At 37.0% G+C, this 25,461-nt stretch overlaps 1 protein-coding gene across 1 annotated transcript; it reads left to right on the top strand.

Moving 5' to 3' along the window:
- The first annotated feature begins 5,640 nt into the window (after positions 1-5,640).
- Positions 5,641-24,440, top strand: LOC308667362 (uncharacterized protein). Its single transcript, XM_081326555.1, has 6 exons — positions 5,641-5,713; positions 8,929-9,111; positions 12,676-12,915; positions 19,329-19,469; positions 21,443-21,562; positions 22,174-24,440. Exons 1-6 carry the CDS (start codon positions 5,644-5,646, stop codon positions 22,362-22,364), a joined length of 945 nt encoding a protein of 314 aa, XP_081182681.1. The 5' UTR covers positions 5,641-5,643; the 3' UTR covers positions 22,365-24,440.
- Positions 24,441-25,461: the final 1,021 nt, after the last annotated feature.

Raw genomic sequence — 25,461 nt, forward strand, 5'->3', positions numbered from 1 at the left:
AATCCCTGCTGTGTTACTGATCCCAGAGAAGCATTTGCATGTATGCAGGTATCCTTAGGTGCCATAGTTATGGATGAGAAATATTGGTTGCAAAGTTGGCATTTCTGAATGTAATACAGATATTTTGGACTTATTTTTCTTTCTTTGCATGTCTGATATTTTTAAAATGGCATATGCTACTGACTACACTTATGCACATATGTAACATCTTTTGCTAGGATACATGACCACTGCTTGTCCAGAATGTGAAAAGTGAAAGATTGTGACTAAACAAAATTTTAATGTACAGATAATACCACCAGAAATTATTTTAGCCTTTTTAATAAATGTTGTTATTGATGTTAACCTCACCGTGGAAAATATCATATATTGTTATGTATATACTAGATTAATTATTTAAAGACTGAAGTGCAACATAACTAGATTCTAAATAATCTATTTTTCAAAACACACAACAGTCCAAACAGTAAAAGTAAAGTCCAAATTAAGAACATTTGATTCTTAAGAATTGTTTAATTTAAAGTGGTTTAGATGTAATAGAAGGTTAGATTCAAAATAGTTTTCAAGAGTCTGTACAAAAGATATTATTTTTTTCTAGCATCAGCTAAATTAGACATATTACATTGAGAAAAATGTTTGATTTCATTGCAGAGATGTTAACAGAGGAAATAATTATTTTGTTATCTAATTTTACCTTCCAAAAGACTGAAGCAGATGAAAAATGTGAGGTTCTTTCCTGTTGGCTTTTCTTAATTAGCTGTTTTAGATTCTAAAAGTTTAGTTCCCAAAGAAGTAACCCTGTAAATAACTTTAATGTCCTCCTGTAGGGCAGGCTCTTTTATGACTCAAGGACTTCAACTCCCAGAATTCCTGAGCCAGCATGACTCAGCTTGAAAACCTCTCCCTTTCCCCTCAGCATGGCTGGCTCAAGATTTCTGGGAGTTGAAGTCCATGAGTCATAAAAAAGGGCCAAGATTGCCTAGCCCTGCAATAGGCTTTCAGACAGAGCTTTTCCCCCCCCCCCAAAAAGGTGCCGGAATGCCATTCTGAGCGTTCTATGAGAAAAAAAGCCCTGCCATTACTGAAAAAGGAGAAAGAATTATTCTGTTGATCCTGGGAAATTAATTGATATGTAGAAAGTTAGGAAGGCTTTAGACTAACAAAGAGATGAACATGCAATATACTCATATACCCTTTGCCACCTGTTAAGTGCACTTGCACTCAATATAAGAATTATCTAGAAATTCTCTTCTCCCTTGAAAATGACAATTCCTGTCATTCCAACAGAAGTAATTTCTCTTTTTGCCATACTGAACAAACAATGCTAAGAAAATACAGGAGGATTCCTCTGCCTTATTTTTATTATGCTTACCTCCTGGAACCAAAAGAAGGAGCTCGAAACTAAGTTTTGTTCTTACAGTATCAGAGCCCACCACCAATTTCATGCAACTCCCTCTTCAAAAATAATTTACATTCTAAAATTTTGGGCCCAGCTACTATATGAACTTCCAACAAGGTCTGTAATGTAGCATTACTCTCTGACATTATAACAAAATAAAAAGGCAGCTATCAGGGATGAGGGCTGGCTAGAATGCTACTGCTGTGTGCCATTGCTACTCAAGAGTGATAAGAGCTTCTTCCAAAGCCCAAAATTTCTTTAGATATGAAGTATTTTTTTATTTTTTTTATTTTAATTCCATTTATATCCCGCCCTTCTCCAAAGACTCAGGGCGGCTTACAAGCTTAGCAGTAGCCTTCATTCTATGTATATGCCTGCTTATTAGGGCTTTCACACACACACCCCAAGCGGCATTATTACAAAGTCAGTTTAATTGCCCCCAACAATCTGGGTCCTCATTTTACCTACCTCGGAAGGATGGAAGGCTGAGTCAAACTTGAGCCTGGTGGGATGCGAACCTGCACTAATTGCAGGCAGCTGGTGTTACTTAAGGAGGCATTAGCCCACTGCTCCACCAAGGCTCTTACTGCAGTCTTCTCTTGAGTCCTTCTCTGATCACCTATATACAGTATTTTCACATTTATGCCTTGATTATTCTGAGAACATATATCATGGGAAGACCAGAAAGAATGGCCTAAAATAATTGCTATTTCTAAGAAATAAAAAGAATGATTTGCTCTCAGTCACTTCTTTTAGAATTCTTGGAACAAAGAATCTTATGTTCTTTCAATACTATCATGTTTTGAACCAGGTTGTAATTAATTAATCAGTTTCTAAGTCCACATGACATTGTAAATCAAGAAGTAACTACACATTTTGGGCTGTGCAATAACACAGGCTAAAATGGGTTTGGCTCTTTTATAGTTGACGATGTTGCTGTGGAAATATAGACACAATTGCAGGATCCCATTCTCTTCATCTACCTATTTTATTTAAGATGGGAGAAGAGGAGTAGCCTATTAGCATGGAGTTGGCGCAAATCCAAAATACAAAGGACAAGGGCATCCAGGGGTACCTTCCTAATTGCAAATGTCTTTTCTCCCCTCTGTGCTGGCTTGCAGATGTCTGGAGATTCAGATGACTGCTTTTCTCACGGAAGGCTATTTTTGTCACATCTTAGATCACTGAATTTTTTTTTTAAGAGAGAGCAGTAGAGATAAAATTAAGTTATCATGACCTTCAGTCAGTTCTATTGCTTTTAACAAGAGTCTGATATTTTGGGGGTTATGTGGGGAATCCACCAACATGCTAACTGTAAACTTGACTCTGCCTAATTTTCTTGTAAAATAGAAGTTTTACCAGGCAATGGAAAATATATTATATATATATATATTTATTTATTTATTAAACTTATATACCGCCCTTCTCCCGTAGGACCCAGGGCGATTCACAAGGCAATTAAAACAACATTACAATACAAAAATTAATAACAATTAAAATAGATTAAATTTTCCTTAATTAAAATCTAAAACCCGTATAACTCTGATTAAAAACCCAATTACAATAAGTTAAAAAATTAAAAAATCCTCAGTCCTGGCCGGAAAGCTCAAAGAGCCAGGTCTTCAGGTCCCGGCGGAACAAACGAAAATCAGGGGCAGTCCTAAGCTCTACGGGTAACTGGTTCCAGAGGGCAGGCACACCCACAGAGAAGGCCCTCCCCCTGGGTGTTGCCCACCGGCAATCCTTTGCCGGCAGCACCCTGAGAAGGCCCTCCCTGTGGGAGCTCACAGGACGAAGGGAACTTGATGCCGGCAGCAGGTGTTCCCTCAGATATCCCGGACCCAAGCCATTTAGTGCATTGGGTCAATATATATGCAAATATGGTATACATTTATACCATGCAGATCATAAATATTATATGCACAACAAATGTATGTGCTATATTTCTATGTTGGTCAAAATTACATTTTTAATACAGCTGAAATATGAACAAGACTTGGTATTAATATTATAAAAACCATGCCGCTATTACTGTATTATTGCTATTTTTCCTACATTAGAATTATCTGGTTGCCATGAAAGTGGCATGATAAAAAAAAAGGTAGGTAGCATGATATCCCAAATCCACAAAAAAAGGGAACCAATTACATTCTGATGCTAATGCTCCAATCATTCATTTCTTCTTTGGCTTAATTCATTAATGTACACACACATATGCTCAGTTTTTACATGAGGTTAGCAATAATTTGAAGGTGAGAGATGGTGCCAATGGAGGGCGAGCTGGAGTGATGGACTACAGTGAAATGGCAGTTTCCTCGGAGGGATGGAGCACATTCCAGAAAGGAGAGAGAGAGAGAAGAGGCAATAGAATTCCAATAGAAGACAGAGGAAGAGGGTAAGGATATCCATGTCCTAGAATCTCCTAGGATGTATCGCTAAGTTGGGAGTAGTAAGAGTTTCAAGATTCTGTGTACTGTATGTAAGCAAATAAAGAACTGAACACTGGCTGGAATGTTCCATTTCAGACTTAGACTTAGCCTGACAACTACTTTTGTAAAAAAATTCTTTCTCTTTTCATATTTGGTCTACAATAATGTTTCTGTTTCAGTCTATAAGAGAGAATATTCATATTCTGGCAGTCCCAGCAGATGTTATAGAATAAACATAATTGTTCTGACATAGACCAATTACAGGTAATCCTGGTTTAATGACCACAATGGGAGACCGGTAACTTGGTCATCAAGTGATGCAGTTGCTAAGTGAAAAACCCATGACTGCAATTTTATTTCAGCTTTCCTTTTCTCCCACTCTCCCACTCTTTGGAATGCTCACTCCCGTACAGGGATAATAAAAAGAAAAGGGAATTCATGTTTTTATTTACATTCACTGGGGAGAAAGAAATTTCAAGAGGGTAAGCAATTACCCAGTAGAGGATATACATTGAAGGGAATGCAGGAGTGCTGCTGTTTGCCTAGAATGCTCATGGCTATGAGTCCCAAGCTGCTTAGGAGGGAAAGAAACCTGTCGGGATGAAAGTGTTTAAAGTCTGTCAGTTACAGGCAGCAGCTGCAAGCTAACTAGTTAAGGACAGAATGCTGAGTTTGTTATCTTATGATTAATACTTGTGGGAGAAGTGGCACATTGTTGAGATTGTTTAAGCAATCTCTACCCATTGCAGCTAAAGAAAAAAATGAGTCAAGTATACAATGCATGCTAACTGACTGTAATGGTGAACACATGACTGAGGGAGAGATGCCGTGAAAGTTGCAAAAACAAGCATTGGTTACAAAGTTACTTCTTCATCACTGACGTAACCTCAAACAGTCACTGCCTGAGGCTATCACTAAGCAAGTTCTACCTCTACAAACCAGTCGTTATTTTTGTTCTCAGCTTGTTAGGTTGCTAGAAGGTAATAATAGATTAATTTTAATATTTCATAAGAAATACTGCTTCTTATGGATAGATATGAAACTTCAGATGTGTGACATTTGCCATCTTCCTTGGTCATGATTTACGCTAGCTGGAGATGATAAGGAACTGGGGACCAACCACATTTGGAAGGCTATAGATTTCAGCTGTGACTAGTAATATTCTTTATAAATAACAAGTCTTTATGCATTTTGAGCTTTCCCTATTGGTTTTCTTTCTATAAATGTGGAACATAAATATCAGTTCTCCTTCATGTTTAGAATACTGTATATTGGCTGACCTTATATGCAGTACAATATGGATAGGTAAATAGAATTTTGCAATTTTGTCCCAACACACAACTAGCTTTATTCACTGTTTCTAGTCATTTAATGACTTTAGCTGGATGATGCTTTTTAAAAAAATAAATAAATAAATCCATCATTATTCGCTTCATATATTTAAGAAGACTTTAAAACAGGAAACTGGTGTAATGTCATAATTTGCTTTGGTTTTCTTTTTCTTAGCTTTGACCTGTAGGCAAAGATGGTCTTGCTTAGATTACTATTTCATCTCATCTTCTGAATTTACTCTTACACACCCCACTTCCTGCGTATATGGCCATTAAAATAGATCATCCTGCTAATGTGGCTATAGCATGAGGTCAGTCAACCAAACAACCTTCCATTCTATTTTGATTCTACATTAATCTTGGATCCTTCCAGTATTCGTTCTTTTTATTATTTCATTTTTTGTTACTGCTTCTGACATCATATCCTGAGTAGTACATTGGTTTAACAGCAAAGCTAGATCTTCTCAGCATGCAGTGCAAGAAGATGTTTAAAATGGATTTCAGTTTTTCATTTTCCCTGCCATGCATGTTGGTGATCCTGACCATTATTAGTGGTAAGTCAAACTTTATTTTATAAAATTAGCACGATGCCTAGCTGAATGGAATGGTGCTTTTGTACAGACCCTTACCCCTTTTTTAAAGGTGTCAACAAATCTCAGCAAAATCTTGGTGTCATCATCATCAAAGCATAAAAATGGGTAATTAAGTCTATTTTTTGTCATGAACTATATTTATCATGTTCTTTCACTTACTGCATTTATAATAAAAATAAAATTGATTGAAGGGCTTTGCTTATAATACAGTGGGTAAAAAGGGAAGTTAAACACCATAAGGTTTAGGTTTTTTCTCTTTTCTCAATATGTCCTTGAGTAAATGATTCAATATGCTAAAAAAAAATCTTCCCAAGTCACTTAGGCCAGTTGTAAGTAGTTTTGAAAATAGATTTCAAGGTTTTATCATACTGATTTTTTTTAATTTGAAACACCAGATATATTTACATGTTCATTCATGATTCCAGTCAGTGACTATATATTATAAAGAGTATTACAAATTCAGATGTACATGTGCTGATTATGTTCTTATTTATATTTTTATTAAATAATGGAAATTATTTATCTCACTGGTTTATTATGTGTGTTAGTGTAAAACTGTGAACAAACAGTTCCTAATTTTTAAAGTCACAATATAATTATATGCACTTGTATTCAGTACAAATGACAATATAAGGCCTATTTAATTCCACAAATAAGCAGACAATATATTTCAAATTTTAAATATTTACTCAGGTAAGAGTGATGTATAGATTGTAGTTTTGTTTTTAGTAGTACATTAGCAAGTATTCTTGTTTAAATCTGAGATCTGTCAATTCATCTGCTGCAATTTATTAAAGTTTTCAGATAGATAGATATAAATGAATATATATATATATATATATATATATATATATATATATATATATATATATATATATATATATATATATATATATATATAGAGAGAGAGAGAGAGAGAGAGAGAGAGAGAGAGAGAGAGAACAAGAGTTACTGTCAACTATGGTCATATCAAATTAAGTTTAATAAGTAAACCAGGTAATTATAGGGTTTGTGAGGTTCCTTAAACAGTTAACCCCTGTTTCCCTGGACTTTGATGAGGTAAACATGTGAACTAAAAGAAGCAATATGAAGAAACTTTAAATCTGTTCCGAAAAGAATAAGGCTATGAAATTTTACATTAGCAATCACAATGATACTTCTTTTCTCCACTGCCAATTTGTATGATATAAAGACAGTTGAGTTAATTAAATGTTTTTATAGCAAGCTTAAGCCCTCAGGATATCCTTGGCTATCTGGGACTATCCTTTGGTGTTGATAGACTTAACCTATCAGGATTTTAACTATATAATTTGACTTTAGTTTTGATGTCTATTTGTTTTGGAATGATAGTAAAACCCAATCTGAAAGCAGCAGGAAAGATGTTTTAATGTAATACCTGGGTTAACTAAAGAACTGACACTTTAAATCAGTTGGTTGCTAATATAGTAGTTGATTGAAAGATGTTGACAGATTATGTGTTGCTTGAGAATTAGATTAAAATTGATTATGTGTATATTTCCTTAATATGTATGTATATCATGTGTGTATATATATTGTGTGTGTATATAAATTGTGAAGTGAAAAATGAGGATTTTGAGTTTTGGAGAATCAAAAGGTCTAGGCATGAATAAATATCAATTTACCAGAAAATACTTTTTCATATTTATTGTACCTCTCAAAGCAAGGTTGGATGCCAGATTTTCTGTATGTATGTGTAAGAAATGTTTCTTAATTTTTAAAATGATTGTGCCCAACTTCAGCCTTCTTTTGGTTTAAATTATATGGCAACTGAATCATGGAAAGAAATATTATATTTAAGAATGTCAATTTGATGTTGAATTATATTCCTAAAACATGGAGTCTGCCATCTCATTAAGAACCTTGAGTCTACCTAGCTTGAGTACCATTTTTATTTATTTTATTAAATTTGTTTCTTCCCCATCTCACTTTGAAGTGAATCTGGGTGACTTACAATATTAAAAGCAACAAAAACATAAAAGATAAATATTTCTAAAAACAATAAAGAATGTGATTACAATCCAAAGTAAAGGATTGTAGGAAAGGCAGGAGTGTGCAGTATCATGGGAGGAGAAGAAGAGGGATCTTCTCTTAAATTATCAACCACCTCCAGTGTGATACTCCCCTGTTGGGGCCCCAAGACAATTGGCAGAGGCAGCTCTTCAGACCCTTATGGACAGTCAGGATGTCCCAAAGAGCAGGAGCCATGACAGAGAAGGCTCTTCTCCTGCACCCATCAGCCAAAATTCCCTGACAGGCCCACAGCATGCCCCCTCTCTGTCAGCATGGGTGGACTTGATCCATCAGGTGAGATGGTTCCTCAAGTCACCTGAACCCATGTGATGCAGGGCTTTAAAAGTAATAAGCAACCCCTTAAACTGCACCCAGAAGCAAACTGGCAGCCAGTGCAGCTCACGGAGCAGTGGTATAACATGGGCCACCCAAGAACAGTCTGCACATTCTGGACCAGTTGTAGCTTACAAATGCTCTTCAAGGCCAGTCCCACTTAGAGCACATTGCTATAGTCCTAACATGAGAATGTGAGATGATCAGGTCTTGAGTGAAAAATCTCTGTTCTAAAAATGACCAGATGAGACAAAATGGTGATATATTAGAGCCAATTTTGTCTAGTGGTTAAGGTACCAAGCTAGAAAGCAGGGGACCATAAGTTCAAGTCCCACTTAGCCATGAAAGCTATTTGGGCCAGTCTCTCTCAATCCAACCCACCTCACAGTGTATTGTTATTGGGCAAATAGGAAGAGGAAGGTGTGTTGAATATATTTGTTGCTTTGGGTTATTTGTAAATAAGGGTGGGATACAAACAAACAAACAAATAAATAGGATTTAAACATAAATGTTAGGATTGAATTAATGTTACGTTATGTTATTAGATGCATCCTTTTCTGTAAGTGTTTTCTTTAATCATATTATTTTAATCATAGTATTTCTAGTATTTTCACTATTTTTCCTCTGTTAGTGATGTAGATTTTTTTGTGTGCATTTCATTTGCAATACTATTCTTTCTAACAGTCTATTGATATACTCGCCTCTGTGCCAAGGTTTTCTCTGTTTTCACCGTTATAAAGCCAGATACATATACAATCCTCAAAACCATAATACTGTAGTTCAATGATGAATGTGTTTTGTTTTTATTACAGGCAAGATTTGTGTTGCCAGTGATTTAACCTCTCAGAATAATTCCTCGGAACCACAAGAATCACAGTATGCTCAGCCAGTGAAAGGAAACCTAAATTGTGTGCACACCTGTGACAAACCAATATGTTTGAAGGATGAGGAAAGAAAGTGCCTTGGAAATGAGACTTCCTTTCTTTGCATATGTGGTAAGTATTCTGATTTTGGGGTCAACAATGGCAAAATCCAAGAACTTCATTGCAATTCCATATTGATGTCTTAAACCTGTTTACTTCAGTTAAGCATCTAATCTTAAGCCCTGATCTACAGTTAAACAAACCTGAATCTGAGTTAAGTACAGTGGAGACTAAAGGCTATAGGACAGAAAACTTAGTTTGTATTGTCCTGGCATTCCATGATCACCTCATGTGGCACATTATTAGCAGGTCACAACTTCAACTATCTTTATGTTCACCTAACAGATGCCATATAGACTTACTAAATAATGACTGGAGTATATTACTGCCATTTCACATTATTGTTTTACCATGAACCTAAAATAATTTCAACTGAAATTAAAAATATATAGTTCATCCTAGAAAGATTATGGGGGTTTGTCATCTTAGTCTCTGTCTAACAAGCAACAAAAATGTTTTAGTTATTATACATTACAACAAAAAAGATTTACTTGACTGTGAAATGGAGGGGATAGAACTTAAATAAATAATAAATAAATATTTTTTGCACAAATCAACAGATTTGGAACAATGAAAATACTCTTTTCTCATGCTGTATTTATGAGTATACTATTTCTCCTCCAACCTTTTGAATATACAGGTCTAACCCTGGATTATTACAAATGATAAAGCTTCTTTCTTTAATTCAAGTATGAGATAATATACTTTAAAGGAAGAAGAATTCTCAGAACAGCATTTACTTTCCAGAATTGCACAGAACAAGCATCACTCTTAACTCCTTCGGATGCACATTTGCACACATAGTGAAGATTTAAATTATAAAGGTGCAATTTCTGTTGTCACCCAAAAATGCAGTCTTCTTCCTCTAACCACAGATTTGTATTTTTCAATGTTTTCTGTTCGTATTTTTATTCTGTGCAGGAACAGGAATTGAACAAAATGCTTCCATAAGTATGCCCATCTTATTTACTAAACAAAATTAACGCCGTACAAGAGAATTTTTGACAAAAGTATTCCTATGACAAGCAAGACAAAGAGATATTTGAAAAAAAATCCCTCAGGTATCTGGGAAACAGACTGTGAAAAGGAGAGGCTTTATTCAAAGCACCATCTCTTCTGTTTCTGCTTATGATTGTTAAAAAGGCCCATGGCATACCTTTGATTATTACATTTGAATGATGGGGGTTCATTTCTTATGTCTCCCTAATATTGGCAAGAATATTTTTTATCCATTTCTTTTATAAATATTTATATACATTTCCTCATAATATTGCCTTCATTCATCCTGAGCCCATAGTGATGCAGTTCAATTTATCTTTAGTTTCTCAGTAGTGTATTTCCTTCTGTCATGGCACAACTTCTGCTCTGTACACAATCCAGTATGCTTCGCTGAGTATGTGGTTGATGGAGAAGTTAGGGGGATTTGTCCCACTTCCCTCGGCCACTTCGTGCTGCTTCAGTCGTAGACCCCTTTCTGTGCAGTTCCCTGCCATTTTCTTCTATGCTCATTTTAGCCTTGTGTACAGATGAGCTGGGACATCCGGCTTCTGAACCATCCACCTACAGTATGTAATGCATGTCCAGGCTTTTTATATACGTGGATTTTAGTTCTGTTTTGAGAAAGTGCTAGACCTGAGCGGGGCAAAAATCAGTTTAAACCAGGAAAGGCAGCCAAGTTCTATCACGAATGAGTGCTTTAGTTTTTGTATTAGTTCTGTTGACAAGGTGTTTCCTGTGGCCATACTTTTACTGTATTTATTACTTTGCTGGCGTGTGTGTGTCTTTTGTGCCAATTTAACCTGCTGCTTCCAAATGCTGCAGGAATGGCCATTTGCTGGCAGCTCTGCCATTCTCTGGCAGTCAAGAATCGAATCTACTCATTATTGATCTTTTCCCTCGTGCTCTACCTTTAGTCTGTTAACTCAGTTGACAGTCACAGGCATGAAAGAGGCAGAAAGGAACACCCAGGGGCCTCTCACAATACTTCCTCCTTGTCTTTGACCTGTCAATCAGGCTATTTCTGAACATGGGTCTATTGCTTTAAAAAGAAACAAACAAAAAAAAACCCTGCTAACTTGTGTCCAAAAATAACTTGGCTGACAAGTCAGAGATGCAGAGAACAGATGTAGGGTGAAGGAGGAGGAACATCACACACACTTCAGTTTTCTTAACAGTGCCTTCCTTGTAACACTCAGTGCTCCACCAATATAGGCGGTGTGGGGGGGGACGTAAAAGTTAGTTTCCACACGTCTCTCATTCCCCATCTCCCCTCAAATCTTTTTCAGTACCGCATTGTGTTTGTTTTAACTGGGAGGCAACACTGGTCACTTAATTTAAACATGAATGAAATGGTGTTTAGGAGCAATAGAGCCTTGGCTTCAAGTGAGCCAGGATGATATGGGAAGTTCTCATCAACCAGAAACTGCTTACATCCCAGATCAAATAAAATGCTGCAGAATTGTTCTGAATTCAGTAGAGCTGCAGAAACCCAATGACTAGGAGAATGTTCGGTGTGGAGGGAAACTAATTACCCTTCTCTTCAGTGTTAGTGTATGAGCTGTGGGCAGTTCAAGAATGTCATGGATATAATTTTAGGCATAAATGTCCTTCAAAAACTCAGTTCCATTTCGTATATTTTGCCATTTGGCTAACTTGGGATTCAATTTCAGCTAGTTTACAATGGAAATGAGGATTGGAATTGCCATCCCTAAATAACGTGATATTGTGGGACCATACAGCAGCCCTGGTTGATTTTGTTATACAAAGACCATGCAGGTCATTAAATGAGGACCTCATGTAGGCACAACATCTGACTTCCTGCCAGCTTTCCCATTGAATTTGCTTGTGAAAAGGCCACCGCTTACTGTAATATTGCAGTTGTGAGTGGTGACTGCAGAGTTATTGTGACAGCTGAAAATCTGAGGACTGGTCATAAGTACCACTTCTTCAGTGCAGTCATAATTTTCAAAGGTTACTGAACAAATTTTCATAAACCAGGGGCTATCTGTATTATACCTTCATTGCAGTGTCATTTCATATTTAACTAAATACTATGGTACATTTGGAAATATTATATTAAGTGATTTATTTTATGATGTTCCTAGATTTCATTTTTCCCCCTAAACAATTTGTATAAAAAGAAATATTTTTTACAGGCTACTTTTTTCCCCAGGAAGCAGAGTACAGAAAAGATCTATGGCAACTTACCAAGTAGTATATGTAATTGTTGTTTTTCCATCTGAAGAAGTTGATATAGGTTTTGTGAAAAGTGTAGTAATTAGGTGTTGAGTGATTTTGAATAAAGAGACGTACCACACATCAGGAGGTATGCCACATGTCAGGGGAAAAGTGTACAGCTTTTAAATATAAAAATGAAATGTGATAAAATTTTTGTTGGTATATAAGTTTCTTATTTGTAAAACTAGCCAGAGTAAAGTTCTCGTATATTTTCCTATGGACTCTAGACCAGACTGATTTTTATTTATTTTATTGTATTTTCTATATTTCACACAACATTATTGACATACCATATTGATTTTTTGTCTCCCTTCTGACTGTTGACATCCCACTACTTAGATGTGCTTCCAACTGTTCATATTCATTGTCTGCCTAATGGAAAAATCAGCCTGTTCTGTGAAGTAGGTGGACAGTTCAATGACAATGTTCTCTGGACTCTGAATGGAAATCCTATAAGTGATGCCTGTATCAAGGATAATGGCACTACAATTACCTTGGAAAAAGATAAAGGTGGCAAGTATGTTTGCCGAAGAGGAAATCACTGTAAGAGTTCTCCTGTTGAAATAAGATGTGACAATGGTAAGTTATATTTTATCTAACTTCTCTTATTGGAGTTCAAAATGCTACATGAATAAATATAGCTATATAGATAAGTAGATTGTGCTCTCTTCTAATAATTACTTCAGGAGGAAAAAATACACAAATATATTCAATGCTGATGCAAAATAAATGCACCCATTAGATATGATCATGCCAGAGTAATGATGTAATATCAACACCAGCAATCATTCCCCATTCCAGCTTCTCTAAACTAAAAATCCTCTGGCATGTAGTTCCTATGTAATTTATCCTTTATTTCAAGCCTAAGGCTGGATATGACTACTGCGGTTTATGCATTTGTATTTATTTTCTGAAGTCATAGTTTGGATATAAGAAAAGGGGTGGGGTAGAGAGAAGGAGGCTGCATCAATGGCTCTTTGGACCTGATGTGAATATGAGCAAATCCATAGCAATTTGCTTAGATGCCATGGTCTTCAAATGCACTGAAATACCAGGAATCTGTATTATAAATTATAGAGCAATGGTTATGCACAAACTTTGCATATGGAAGGTCTAAGTCTCAATTCTTGAGGACTTCAAGAAAAGCTGGAGGAAAAAGATCTAAGACTGAGGAATTGAAATCAACTGTTGTAGATTAAGCAAGCTACCTAGATCAAAGGTCATATTTAGTATAAGGCAGCTTTCTGTACTCTTAAAATACATATTCTAGAACCTGGAAATTATGGATAATTGTAAAGATGATAATTATACATAATTCATACAAAATAGTTTGCTTTTCATTGGTATATTCTATATCAGACTGTTTAAACAAGCAGTTAATAATGCCTTACGCCCTCCCCAGACCTCCCAGCTGTAGCATGTGAATTCACTGATTGCTCTGAAACCTCATTTTTCAACAACTATAACAGAAAATAAAATACCTGGCTGTTAATGCAAATATACAGACAGAGTGAGTCTGAAGTGGTCTAATGGTTAAGGTACTTGGTATTCTGTCGCAACCTACGTGAGTCCTTGTTATGCTCACAAGGAGAAACCCCTCTTCCAACAAGCAGGCTGGAACTGCAGGAAAAAACCAATCCCCTTTTATTATTCACAGACCTGAGTCAATGTTCAAGGCAAACAAACACAGTTCAGAGAAACTCGATCCTCAACATGACTGGTTGCCTTTGACAACCAGCACCTCCCACATCTTTCCTTTTATTATTCAGCCAAGGCATGGCTTCCTAATGCCTTCTCCTTTGCCTTTGGATCTGCCCCAGTGTATTCCTCTACCCTACTCTCTTTTCTTCCCAGTGTTTTCGTGCATCCTGGATATCTCCCAGCTGTGATTCATCATTGTCCAACTCAGACTCCCAGCACAGCTGTGTCTCAGCCTGAGTGCGAGTAGAGGGGCCAGGCTCCTCATCAGACTGTAAGTCCTGGAGCTCCTCAAAGCCTTCCTCTGACTCTGATGTTACTCCTGACACCTCCTCCTTCTTTGATTTCACAGACCTAGCTGTCTGGTCCACTGGCTGGCGAGGAATCACAACACTTGGCTAGAAACTGGGAATGTAGGATTTCTAGTCTTGCCTTAGGCATCAAAGCCAGCTGAGTGTCTTTGGGCCAGACCCTGTCTCTCAGCCCAACTTACATCAAAGGGTTTTGGTTGTAACAGAAAATAGGAAGAGGAAGGTATGGCCTGTATTTGAACTAACACTGAGTGATTCCTATAGTTTATGCTATATCACGATAGGTTTGCCAGGTCCAAAAGAGCAAAATAATTATTTCTGAGGGGATTGTGCAGCTGTTACTGAATCATATAATCATTATATTATATAGGGTGTAAACATTAAAACAGAAAATATTTTGTCTAACTATGCTTAAGGAGGTGTTTCTACAACTGCTAATATTTGCAGATATTTTATAAAAATATTAGAGCTAAGGAAATGGTCATGCCTTGAACATTCAACTCAGTGCTGTTGAGCTGAAGGTATTCTGTCACATTGTGATCATGACAACTTTGTGACTCAAAGATCTGGAATACAGCTTATCAGTCCTACCAAGGGAAATAGTTTCTGCCCTAAAGCAGATACATACACACAAGCATAGACAGGTACCAGATGAGGATGATACGTAGTTGTGATATACACTTTGTCTTCTAAGTTTAGCAAGAATAGGAGGAATATACCTATGTATGCATATTTTTCCTACTCATGCATATTCTTCTTACTCTTGCTAAACATAGAAGACAAAGTGTGTATCACAACTACGTATCATCCTTACCTGGCATCTGATTTGGAAGAATCCATACTCTGAAAGTCCTGTCCCAGTTTGGGTACCTAGGATCTGCCTCTCTATCTGGGGATGGAAGTTTAGATCGGGGTAGGCAACCTTGGCTCTTTTATGACTCGTGGACTTCAACTCCCAAAATTCCTGAGCTGTTCTGTACCAGCCTGCTACCGGCCTTGCAGAAAAGGCAACCCCTTTACAGACGGCAAGAGGCTGGAATACGTCTGCCAAATTTATTACAAAAACAAACAAAACATGAAACAAGATACCGGAGCTTTGAAACTCTATCGGAGTGGTTGCTTTCAGCAAACCAGCCCTCCCCCAAACATTCCCTTTATACAGAGTTCAGGGCGTGGCCTCTCTTTGCCTCCTTCCGAGAAGTCCCACAGCCTTCCTCTGCTTGCTCCTACTTGACTGCCTCCTGCGTCGGGCGTCCTTGAACAGGGCCAGCTGTGGGTCATCTTCATCCACACTATCAGGCTCACACAGCTGGGTCTCCACCAGGTAGGAGGGGCCTGGCTGGGGGCTCTGCGGAGCCTCAAAGCCATCATCAGCAAGTTCTTCAACACACCCCTCCTCCCCCTCATCTGAGTCATCCGACCCAACTGCCGAACCCACAGGCTGACCCTGAATCACAACATGAGCCAGCACGGCTGGCTCTGGAATTCTGGGAGTTGAAGTCCACGAGTCATAAAACAGCCAAGGTTGCTTACCCCTGGTTTAGATGAAGAGTCTTTGAAAATGTAGATACAGGTTACATTCTGCAAATTATTGGATCCAGAAGATTTAGAAGACATACATGCTTCTACATGTTTACATGCTCCTTTTGGGGGGAGTTTTTCCCCAGATTTATAATGCAATTTTGTATGATAATCATGGTATTAGAGACATTTGAGCCAGTGACATCCTGAGATTAATTCTGCCTCTTAGCTTGTATTATGAACACTACATAAGAATAATTGGATGTTATGTGGAAAAAAAATCTTCCTATTTTGCTAAAATATTTTTGAACAATTTTACCAATCTGTCTACTGTGTCTGGATATTTTATTTATATCATGCTGTGCCTTCTTCACCTGTTATCCTGTTTTATCATGTTATTTCATTATGTTTCTAAATTGTCAGCCATTTTGTAAAAATTTCTCATTTGTAAAGGATGATAACATTTTTTACTAAATAAAGCATAATGTGTATGGTAATCTTCTGAAACACAAAGTAACCCTGAATAATGAATTGTAGGTTCTGATATGGATTAGATGTCCTTAAACTAATTTTAGCTTTCAATGTAAATTTTGTGGGTCTGTTCTGTAAAACAAGGGAGATAGAGCACTTTTCTAAATAATAACTTTGAAATAACTTTGAAAGTAATTATTATTATGTTATATTATAATATAATATTATGTTATGTTATATTATATAATAAAGTTTCATTTATTAAAACTTTATTTAATCTATTAAATGACCTACAGAAACATGTATAGAAACTAAAATTGACTAAAGTGTAACTGTCCATCTTTTTCAGAAATATAAAACAATTTTTGTAAAATTTATTTCAGTTCAGTTCTTGATTCTCCATGAGCAGTATAACAAAAGTTCAAAGAGTATCCAAAGTTGCTAAGAACCCCCCCCCTGCAATGCTAGAATGTTGATAACAACATCTGCATAAAGAGCAAATTTCCATTCAAATAACACTGAGCAATATTTAACCACTTCTGTAAAATTGTCCTGCTTGGTTTCATTTAATGTGTTTTGAACAGTCAAGAATTCATTGGAGTTGTGAATATCTTCATAGAAAATGATTATTTGAATATGTGATTTAAACACTGTAGACTTGACAAAGAACTGGATCTAAGCCCAAAAGCATGCTTAATAGAATTGTTTATGAAGAAAGACCGGGAGGATCATTGAAGAATCTGACAAACCATTATTAGTAGTATCAGGAATGGATTTTCTGAAAAAATAGACATAGAAGGAATGAATGGTCCGAAGATACGGCAGTTGCTTAAACAAGGCAAAAATTATCAAATGAGGTCTAGAAAAGTAGAATGACTTTGATGGAAATAAAACAAAAGTAGGTAAAGACAGCTAAACACAGAGCCTCTACTAAAATAAACAGAATTAATAACAAAAATGAAATGTCCTGAAATGAAACCAAGGATCAAGCTGCAAAATATAGGGACTGAGATGAAAGGGAGGGGTATGAGAAAGTTGTGGCTGGATGGAGTTGAGATCTTCAAAAAAAAAAAAAGAGGTGAGAAAAATAAAAGAAAATGTTAGAGCACAATGAATGGCAAATGAAGGAGGAAGTATAGCAAATGGTTACATGTAGCTGGATTTCCTTATCATATGCCTTTAATTGCTTTGGTTTACTATTTTTTGCCCCTTTTCTGCTGATGCCTGAAATGGTGTTTCTGTATTGATGTACTTTGCTTTCTTGTATCATTTTCATTTCCTTCTAGGGACTTCAGTTCAGGAAAGGGAACTTTTTCCCTGTTGAGAAAGATACTGCTTCTTTAGGCTTGAACTAGTAAGAACTGCCTGTTGGCCCTAGGAATGGGCAGGGCTAAACTGATCACTTTGTCTCCTACTATACGTTATACCTCTTTTTTTTCTCTAGCCTTCCTCTCTCTCAGCTCCCGCTGGATTGCCTTGCCAGAGGAAGGACAGATAATTCCTGACCTGATTAATTGCCAAGAAATTTTTCAAATTAAGAAGTTGCCTTTTCCTGCCTTTTTAATATACCAGAAGTGACCCTAAAATTACATTCACAAGCCAACTGACTTGTAGTTACGTTAGCTATGATTTTCTCAATCCAATTACTATAGGTTCACACGACAGACTGAAATGGTTTTAGACAGCAGGCTAAATTGGAAAATTGGTGAGAAAGCTGACAAAGGGTTCAGTGAGCTGTTGAAAGAGAGTCTAATTGGGCCTTTGCATCAAAGTCAGTGGAAGATACTGGTGTAAGATTTTCCAACCTGCAGGTAGCAGCTTCTGTGGAAAAAAAAGTACTCCGAACGGCTGCAGAAACGGAAAAAGTTATGTAGTCTTTGCCTGTACCGCTGATTGCAAGCAAGCCATGTCATGCAATTTACATTGATTGCTATAAATAAGATTACTATAAATTACAGCAAGTAGAAAGAGGGGGAAAAAAAGAAAGAAAAACTCATAAAAGTACAACTCTTATAAATAAAATAAAATTAGTCCTACGGATTAAGCCTATAAATTAGAATATATACAATCCAAATCTTTTTTTTAAAAAAAATCCTCCAAATGGATTTCAAGCAGTTCAAAGCTTACTTGGCTATATAAAAAAGGTGAGTTTAATTAATTAATTTATTTGCTGGCTCACTTCCAGATGATTAATGTTAAGGTCAGCAGGAAGGCAACTACAAAAGCAATATTCATGTCCATTATTCTCTAATTGGTTTCCAAACATTTCACATATAATGCAAAAATACAGAAACATCTATAAAAAGCAGTGAGTTTCCAGTATAAAATTAATATGTGAAATAAAGGGAGTTGCTATAAAACACATGATTATATTATATCAAATATATATTTGTTGCCTGCCTGTTATATAGATTTTTGTTTAATTTATTTAAATTTAATTTAATTAAAAACTTGTTTTGAATATAATAGCACTTATTTAAGAAGAAATTGATAGATTTGACTATATTCTGAGTCCCCTTTTTTTCCGGAAAAGTATTTTACAGTCCGGAATTCCCTTTGGAAAACTAACAATAAAAAAACCTTGTTCTGTGTATATTCATATCTTTTATTCTGGCTTCTAATTGTTAAATCACTACCCAAAGTCCTTCTTTCATCACTCAGAGTCCCTCTTTGAGGGAGATGGCCAGTAAAGAAATGTGAAAAATAAAATAAATAAATCAACAAATCAACAAAAAGACCTCAGCGTGGTGGAATTTGACATGAATAGGTACATAGCACTAATTTTATTTAAGGCATAGGAGACCTATGTTTTGTGAATCTTTTTTCATTTTGTAATATTTTGGTGTATATATTCAAACATTAAAAAAAATAAAACTCTGCCTTTTTTAGTGTCAAGGTGCATTTGACATCAGCCTTAGTTTGGCTGTTTAGAAAACAAGCGCTCGTTTCTTCTGCTTTTTCAACTGCTCAAGGCCATCTCTACCTTTCTAGCAGGGGATCTGCTGCAGCATCCACTCTTCCTGTATGTCCTGACAGCCTGCGGAGGTGGAGCGATTTTGCTAGCTATCACAGCCTCATTGGTCACCTGCTGCTGCATGAAAACCAAACACAACTTCGTTCCGGTCCCTGTGGGTGAGTAATGCCTTTTCTCTTTGTTGTAGTGTTTCACAAGGAGCCCCATGTATGCTTACTTGAAAACAAGGATTTAAACAAAATCATGAACAAAATCAGAAAAAAAAATAGAGGGAAAGTGTGTTTCCATTTATTTATTATTTATTATTAAAAAGGTAAAAGGTAAAGGTTCCCCTGCACATGCGTGCTAGTCGTTTCCGACTCTAGGGGCCGGTGCTCATCTCCGTTTCAAAGCTGAAGAGCCAGCGCTTGTACGAGGACGTCTCCGTGGTCATGTGGCCGGCATGACTAGACGCCAAAGGCGCACGGAATGCTGTTACCTTCCCACCGTAGTGGTCCCTATTTTTCTACTTGCATTTTTACGTGCTTTCAAACTGCTAGGTTGGCAGAAGCTGGGACGAGTAACAGGTGCTCACTCTGTTACGCGGCACTCGGGATTCGACCTGCCAAACTGCCGACCTTCTGATTGACAAGCTCAGCGTCCTAACCCACTGAGCAACCGTGTCCCCTTTATTTATTATTACCCTTTGGCAAATTGGCAAATAACTAGCAATAGCAATAGCACTTAGACTTATGTACTGCTTCACAGTGCTTTATAGGCCTCTCTAAGCAGTTTGCAGAGTCACCATATTGCCCTCAACAATCTGGCTCTCCATTTTACTGATCTCAGAAGGATGGACGGCTGAGTCAACCTTGAGCCACTCAGAATTGAACTCCTGGAGCAAGCAGTGAGTTAGCCTGCAGTACTGCATTCTAAGGGACGCGGTGGCTCAGTGGGTTAGACGCCGAGCTTGTCAATCAGAAGGTCAGCAGTTTGGCGGGTTGAATCCTGAGTGCCGCGTAACAGAGTGAGTGCCTGATACTCATCCCAGCTTCTGCCAACCTAGAAGTTTGAAAGCACGTAAAAATGCAAATAGAAAAATAGGGACCACTACGGTGGGAAGGTAACAGCGCTCCGTGCGCCTTTGGCATCTAGTCATGCCGGCCACATGACCATGGAGACGTCCTTGGACAAATTCTGGCTCTTCGGCTTTGAAACGGAGATGAGCACCGGCCCCTAGAGTCGGAAACGACTAGCACGTATGTGCGGGGGAACCTTTACCTTTTACTGCATTCTAACCACTACACCACCATGGCTCTTAGCAGATCTTTTTGTGGAAGACATCATCATTGGTGAATCCTGCTGAACACATGTTGTTTACCTCCTCAGACCACTTACTAAATGTGTATTATAAACAGAGTGTCCTCCACAGCATTCACCAAAGGATGATCTTCACCAAAGCAGTTGCCAAATAGTCTGGAAGAGGCTCCAGGTTGTGTAGTCTCAATGTGCCCATGTTTGCCAAAGTTGCCCAGATTGGAAGACCTGTGGCAGCGCATGTTAAGTGGCTTTTGACTGGCAATAAAATAATGGTGGCTAAAGTCACTTACTGTTGATGGATCTTGGTTAGTTTTATAGAACAAGCATTTTCGTAGCTCATCCAAGAACACTCGGGACCATTTGCTAAAAATAGAGGGGGAAAAATATCTCAGCTCTCTTCTGTGTTGTAGCATAATATTATGGGAAAAGCAGAGATTGGCTCTGAAACAGAGTGATGTGTAAGAGTATGGTCACACTGTTTCACTTTTAGAAGCAAAGACACTATTTTGCTTCACAAAACTGCTTCAGGGGATAATCATTTGAACCTTCATCAGCTCAAAGCATCCCTCAAAGCTTTGCTAAACCCTGATATATAAAATATATACATATATCTTGATGTTGTAAGCCTCCAGAGTTGCCTTGCAGAGAGATGGGTAGCCATCAAATTTAATAAATAAAATAAATAAGACAACAATATGACTGTCATAAAGCCCATTAAGGCTTCTTTCGATATAAGTAGGGTATAGGACTGAAGTGTCTCTCTGTTCCACATTAAGAATGAAAGGACACACATGAATTTCAGCTTTCAGGTACTGATTGTGTTTTTCCACAGAAGACGAAAAGGATGAGGGCATAACCATGTCTGCCATTTCTAGTGAAAGGCCAAATCGTCCTCCTAATGGAGACCATTGTGAAGTTACAGATGTCCTTGTTGATAGTACCCCCAATACGAGTAAGTACAGAGATGTGACTGTTGTTATTATACAACAGAAAGCTAAATGTATATGTGTTGTTTCTAAAAGCTGTTTTCCCTATTGTCTACCTTGGCATTGAGAAGAGATATGGTAATGAACCATGGAAATGCCTCTCTTTCCAATATCCTTTGAAGTAAGCCAATATTTCACACTTATTACAAGTGCAATAAGAAATCTTGGAACAGTTTCTATGTAGTGATTGTTCTATATGTATAGGTATTGTTTTAAACAATTGTTGGTATAAAGCAAACTTGCCAAAACTGGTCTTGTGTGCCAGAATTCCTTGTCAAATGCTTACTCACAACATCAGGTCAAGTAAAACTGATATAGGTTTTCCTTGTTAATAATAACAGTTATCTGCTATGATTTTCTGAAGACTTCCTCAGATAAATGGACCTTAACTAACCCATAAACAGCTTCACCAGAAATAAGCATGTTTAAGTTCAAGAACTCAGTTCTCACCTTTTAATGTTAGTGTCATTTCCAAGGATGAAAAGCAAGATGACATGAAGATTTGATTAAAGATTTAAGCAAATGTACACAATACTAAATTATATACTTTATGAATTTTCCTGACATTCTTTTAAAGGTGCACAACTCTGTGAAAGTTTCAAACCAGACCATAAGGAAGATCCAAATCCTTCAGTGGGACCTGAGGTGAAGTCAGAATGCAGAAGAGAGGAGAAAGTGGGGACAGAAACAGAGTTCCGAGATGATACAATTGACAACGTAGCTCAGGAAGTTATAGACGACTGTTTTCCTGATCCTATTGATGCTTGATCCAATGTCTTCCTTTTGCCTTCTCCAGGTCTGGGGAACTGGGCCTTCTTCATTCCAAGCTTTCTCAGAATAATATAATGTCCTTTATAAATTACTTACCTGCTAATAGCATAAGCCTACAAACCATTTTAAATTAGCCCAAATGTGGTTTTCTGCTGTGTTCCTACTTCTAAGGGCATTTATAGAATTAAATATGAGAAATCTAAATATCAGATACCCTTCTCCCCAAACTGGAATAATTTCTCTTCCAAGACAACATTCAATCCCCAAGATTTCTGGTTCATCCTAAGTAGACATACAAATGACGAAATTGAGGAATTCTAGCTCTTTTTACACTGAAATCAGAATCAAGAATTCTATAGAAAATTCTAGAGCACGTTTTAAGCAACCTTGCTGAAATGTTTAGTTGTTGCAGATTTTTGTGATTAAACATAACGTCTATTTACTTCTGTGCTAAGTGTTTACATGAACCAAAACTGGTTCCAGGGGTTAGCCGCAGACTCCTATAGCTATGTTACACAGGATCTTCTCAAACTGCCTATGACATTTTGGGTCTTCTGGATAGTGGTCTGTTTCAACAGTAGACCATATATATACCAATGTTTGGGATCCAGAGATTTGCCTCAGCCCATATCTTTCAAGAGTCATCTGTATTATGAACAAAAAACCTTTCAACACATTTTTGTAATGCTGAGCGTGAGGATTCTGATCATATATTTCTCTTGGACATTTGTAGAGAATTAGGCAAAAGTATTTTTCTATACATACTCTCGCTCTTAATGTGTGAGTAACAGATAGAGAGTAACAGAACATTTCCCTCACCACCATTTTTACAGATGGTGTCATCATTTTAAGCCGACTGTTTTTCCAACAATAGTTTCAGTTTTCCTCATCTTTATTTAAATGAAGAATAGGTATCTTCTGAGTTTATCTGTCTTGTGAATCTTGTTGAATATGAGAAATGTTTATAGAAGGTACCCTATTGTGGAACTTTGTGAACATGTTTATGTAAGAAGATAGGACTTCCAATTACAGTAGCTACAAACTGCTTAAAAGACCAGTGCTTCATGCTTCTAAAACCATTTTCCATTTTCTGAAGGACGAAACCAGGAGAAGTGTTTGCTCCCATATTGTCTTGTGTACTTCCTGTAAACATCAGCTCAACCACTGTGGGAACTATGATGCTGAACATGCTTGGCTATTGGTCTAAATCAGCAACAATTTTATGCTGACCTTGCCATAGGAAAAAAGAGAATATTTTTTAAATGACATAGGCCTTAATTTAATGAAAAACTGAAACTAAGGCTTAAAACTCTTCCTTTTAGGAAAGAAAATTTTTCCAACTGCTTAGCCTGCTATAAAAAAATGAATACACTTGGCAGAAGTGTATAGTATAATATGAACTGGTTGTAGGTGTATCCAGTGCACTTAAAAAAAAGAAAACAAGCAAACAATTTGGTGATGACAAATGCAGCTTTGGCATCTATTATAAACGCCCTTTAAAGTATCGTACTCTGAAAGATTTCAAGAATAATAAACAAGAGGTGGAGAAAAAGCTGGTTTTTTTCCTCTTCTACTTTATTGCCATCCAAACCTTGCTTTTTCTTTTTCAGAGAAATGTGGTATATAAACATGGCATGTAATAATAGTTACCTGGATTGTAAATTATTTTGTACCACTTGCATAAAGTTGCAGGATTTTCTTCTTCATCTTCCTAAATGCTTTAAGGTAGTTTTGACCAGGCTGATTGGGGATTATATAATAAAAATAGCAATTAGGAAAAAGTAACAAATCAAAACGATCGTAATCTGGTGATAGGCATTTTTAGAGAAGCCCCTTGGACAATAAAACAGATGCTTCCTGCTTTTTGATTGAGGAGCATCTTTACTACACCAGAGAAGATGCAAGGAAAACCCAGGCACGAGGTAGCTTTGTTTATTCTGTTGAACAGCTAGAGCTTGCCGCTTTGCTTAATTTTTTCGCCCCACTATACATTGCAATAATACAATGTCTGAAAAATCATTCTTCTGTAATGCTTTGAGCTGTATTCATACTGTGGTGATTTTTTTTATGATGCTGTCCTTCACTAATAAAGAGATTGTTTTATATACCTAGAATGAGGAGTTGGATTCTTTGTATTAACCTGCTTATTCTTCAACACTGGCTGAAACTCTTACCTGGCAGCATATTCAGCAATCTTGGCATTTTGCTAAACCAGGAGTGACCTTTATCCTCCAGCAATTCAAAGCTGGTTCTATTCTAATTTTACTATTCCATTTTCCAGAGAAGAGAAGAAATCCTGGGAATTAAGTATAAACAACAGTCCTATTCCTGCTTATTCCCTGTTACTGTATGTGTTAACTTTAAATTCTGTCTTCCATCTGGAAACATTAGCATTAGACAGTAGGCTAAGTCAAAAGAGTCGCAATATTACCCAGGGGCTGATGATGAACTTGAATTGGGGTCCCTTCAGTCCTAATTTAAACATCTTAAGAAATACTCCACACTAGCTTTCATTGTTAATTACACCAGCACCAAATTTCTATTTTAAAACAAGGGGACATACTGATATTTAATTCTTTGCTTGCTTCTCTTTAACTGGCAGCATTGTACCAGTGTTAAACTAGACTCCCCCCACCTTAGGCATACACTATTCTATCACAGCTTCATAATGTTTAAAGTTGTCCTTCTTTATCAGTTTTTACTTTGAAGATGAGGTCAGGTGATTGTGTATAATTGTAGGTACAGTATGGGTATGGGACGTTGGAAAAGTGTAGGCATGCCCTCTTTCTTCTGTTTGTCCTGGCTTCTTCATGGTGGAAGTAAGGACTTAGGTCCAGGTCACTGTCAGTATCTTTTTACGGGAAGCGAAACTGCCCATAACCTTGCAGAAGGCTGATCTGTGCCCCATTCTGAAAGGGCCATTTCTGAATCTGGGGGCTTTACATAATTATGAGCCAGTCTCAAACCTCCCATTGGAAAACAGTCTAGACAATCCCCTATCCATTTTCCTAGCATACCGAAGCTAGAAGGAGTCCCAGATAACATTATAGAACAGTACTCTGGACAATGTTAAAGATGATGTCCATGAAATCTC

This window comes from Vipera berus (assembly GCF_964194415.1).
Source record: "Vipera berus genome assembly, chromosome: 4".
Taxonomy (NCBI): domain Eukaryota; kingdom Metazoa; phylum Chordata; class Lepidosauria; order Squamata; family Viperidae; genus Vipera; species Vipera berus.

Excerpts from the sequence above, each read along its gene's own strand:
- LOC308667362 (XM_081326555.1), top strand. The coding sequence starts at position 5,644 with ATGTTTAAAATGGATTTCAGTTTTTCATTTTCCCTGCCATGCATGTTG. Across the intron at positions 9,112-12,675 it reads TTCCTTTCTTTGCATATGTG|ATGTGCTTCCAACTGTTCAT; the intron begins GTAAGTATTCTG and ends CCCACTACTTAG. Across the intron at positions 19,470-21,442 it reads CTTCGTTCCGGTCCCTGTGG|AAGACGAAAAGGATGAGGGC; the intron begins GTGAGTAATGCC and ends GTTTTTCCACAG.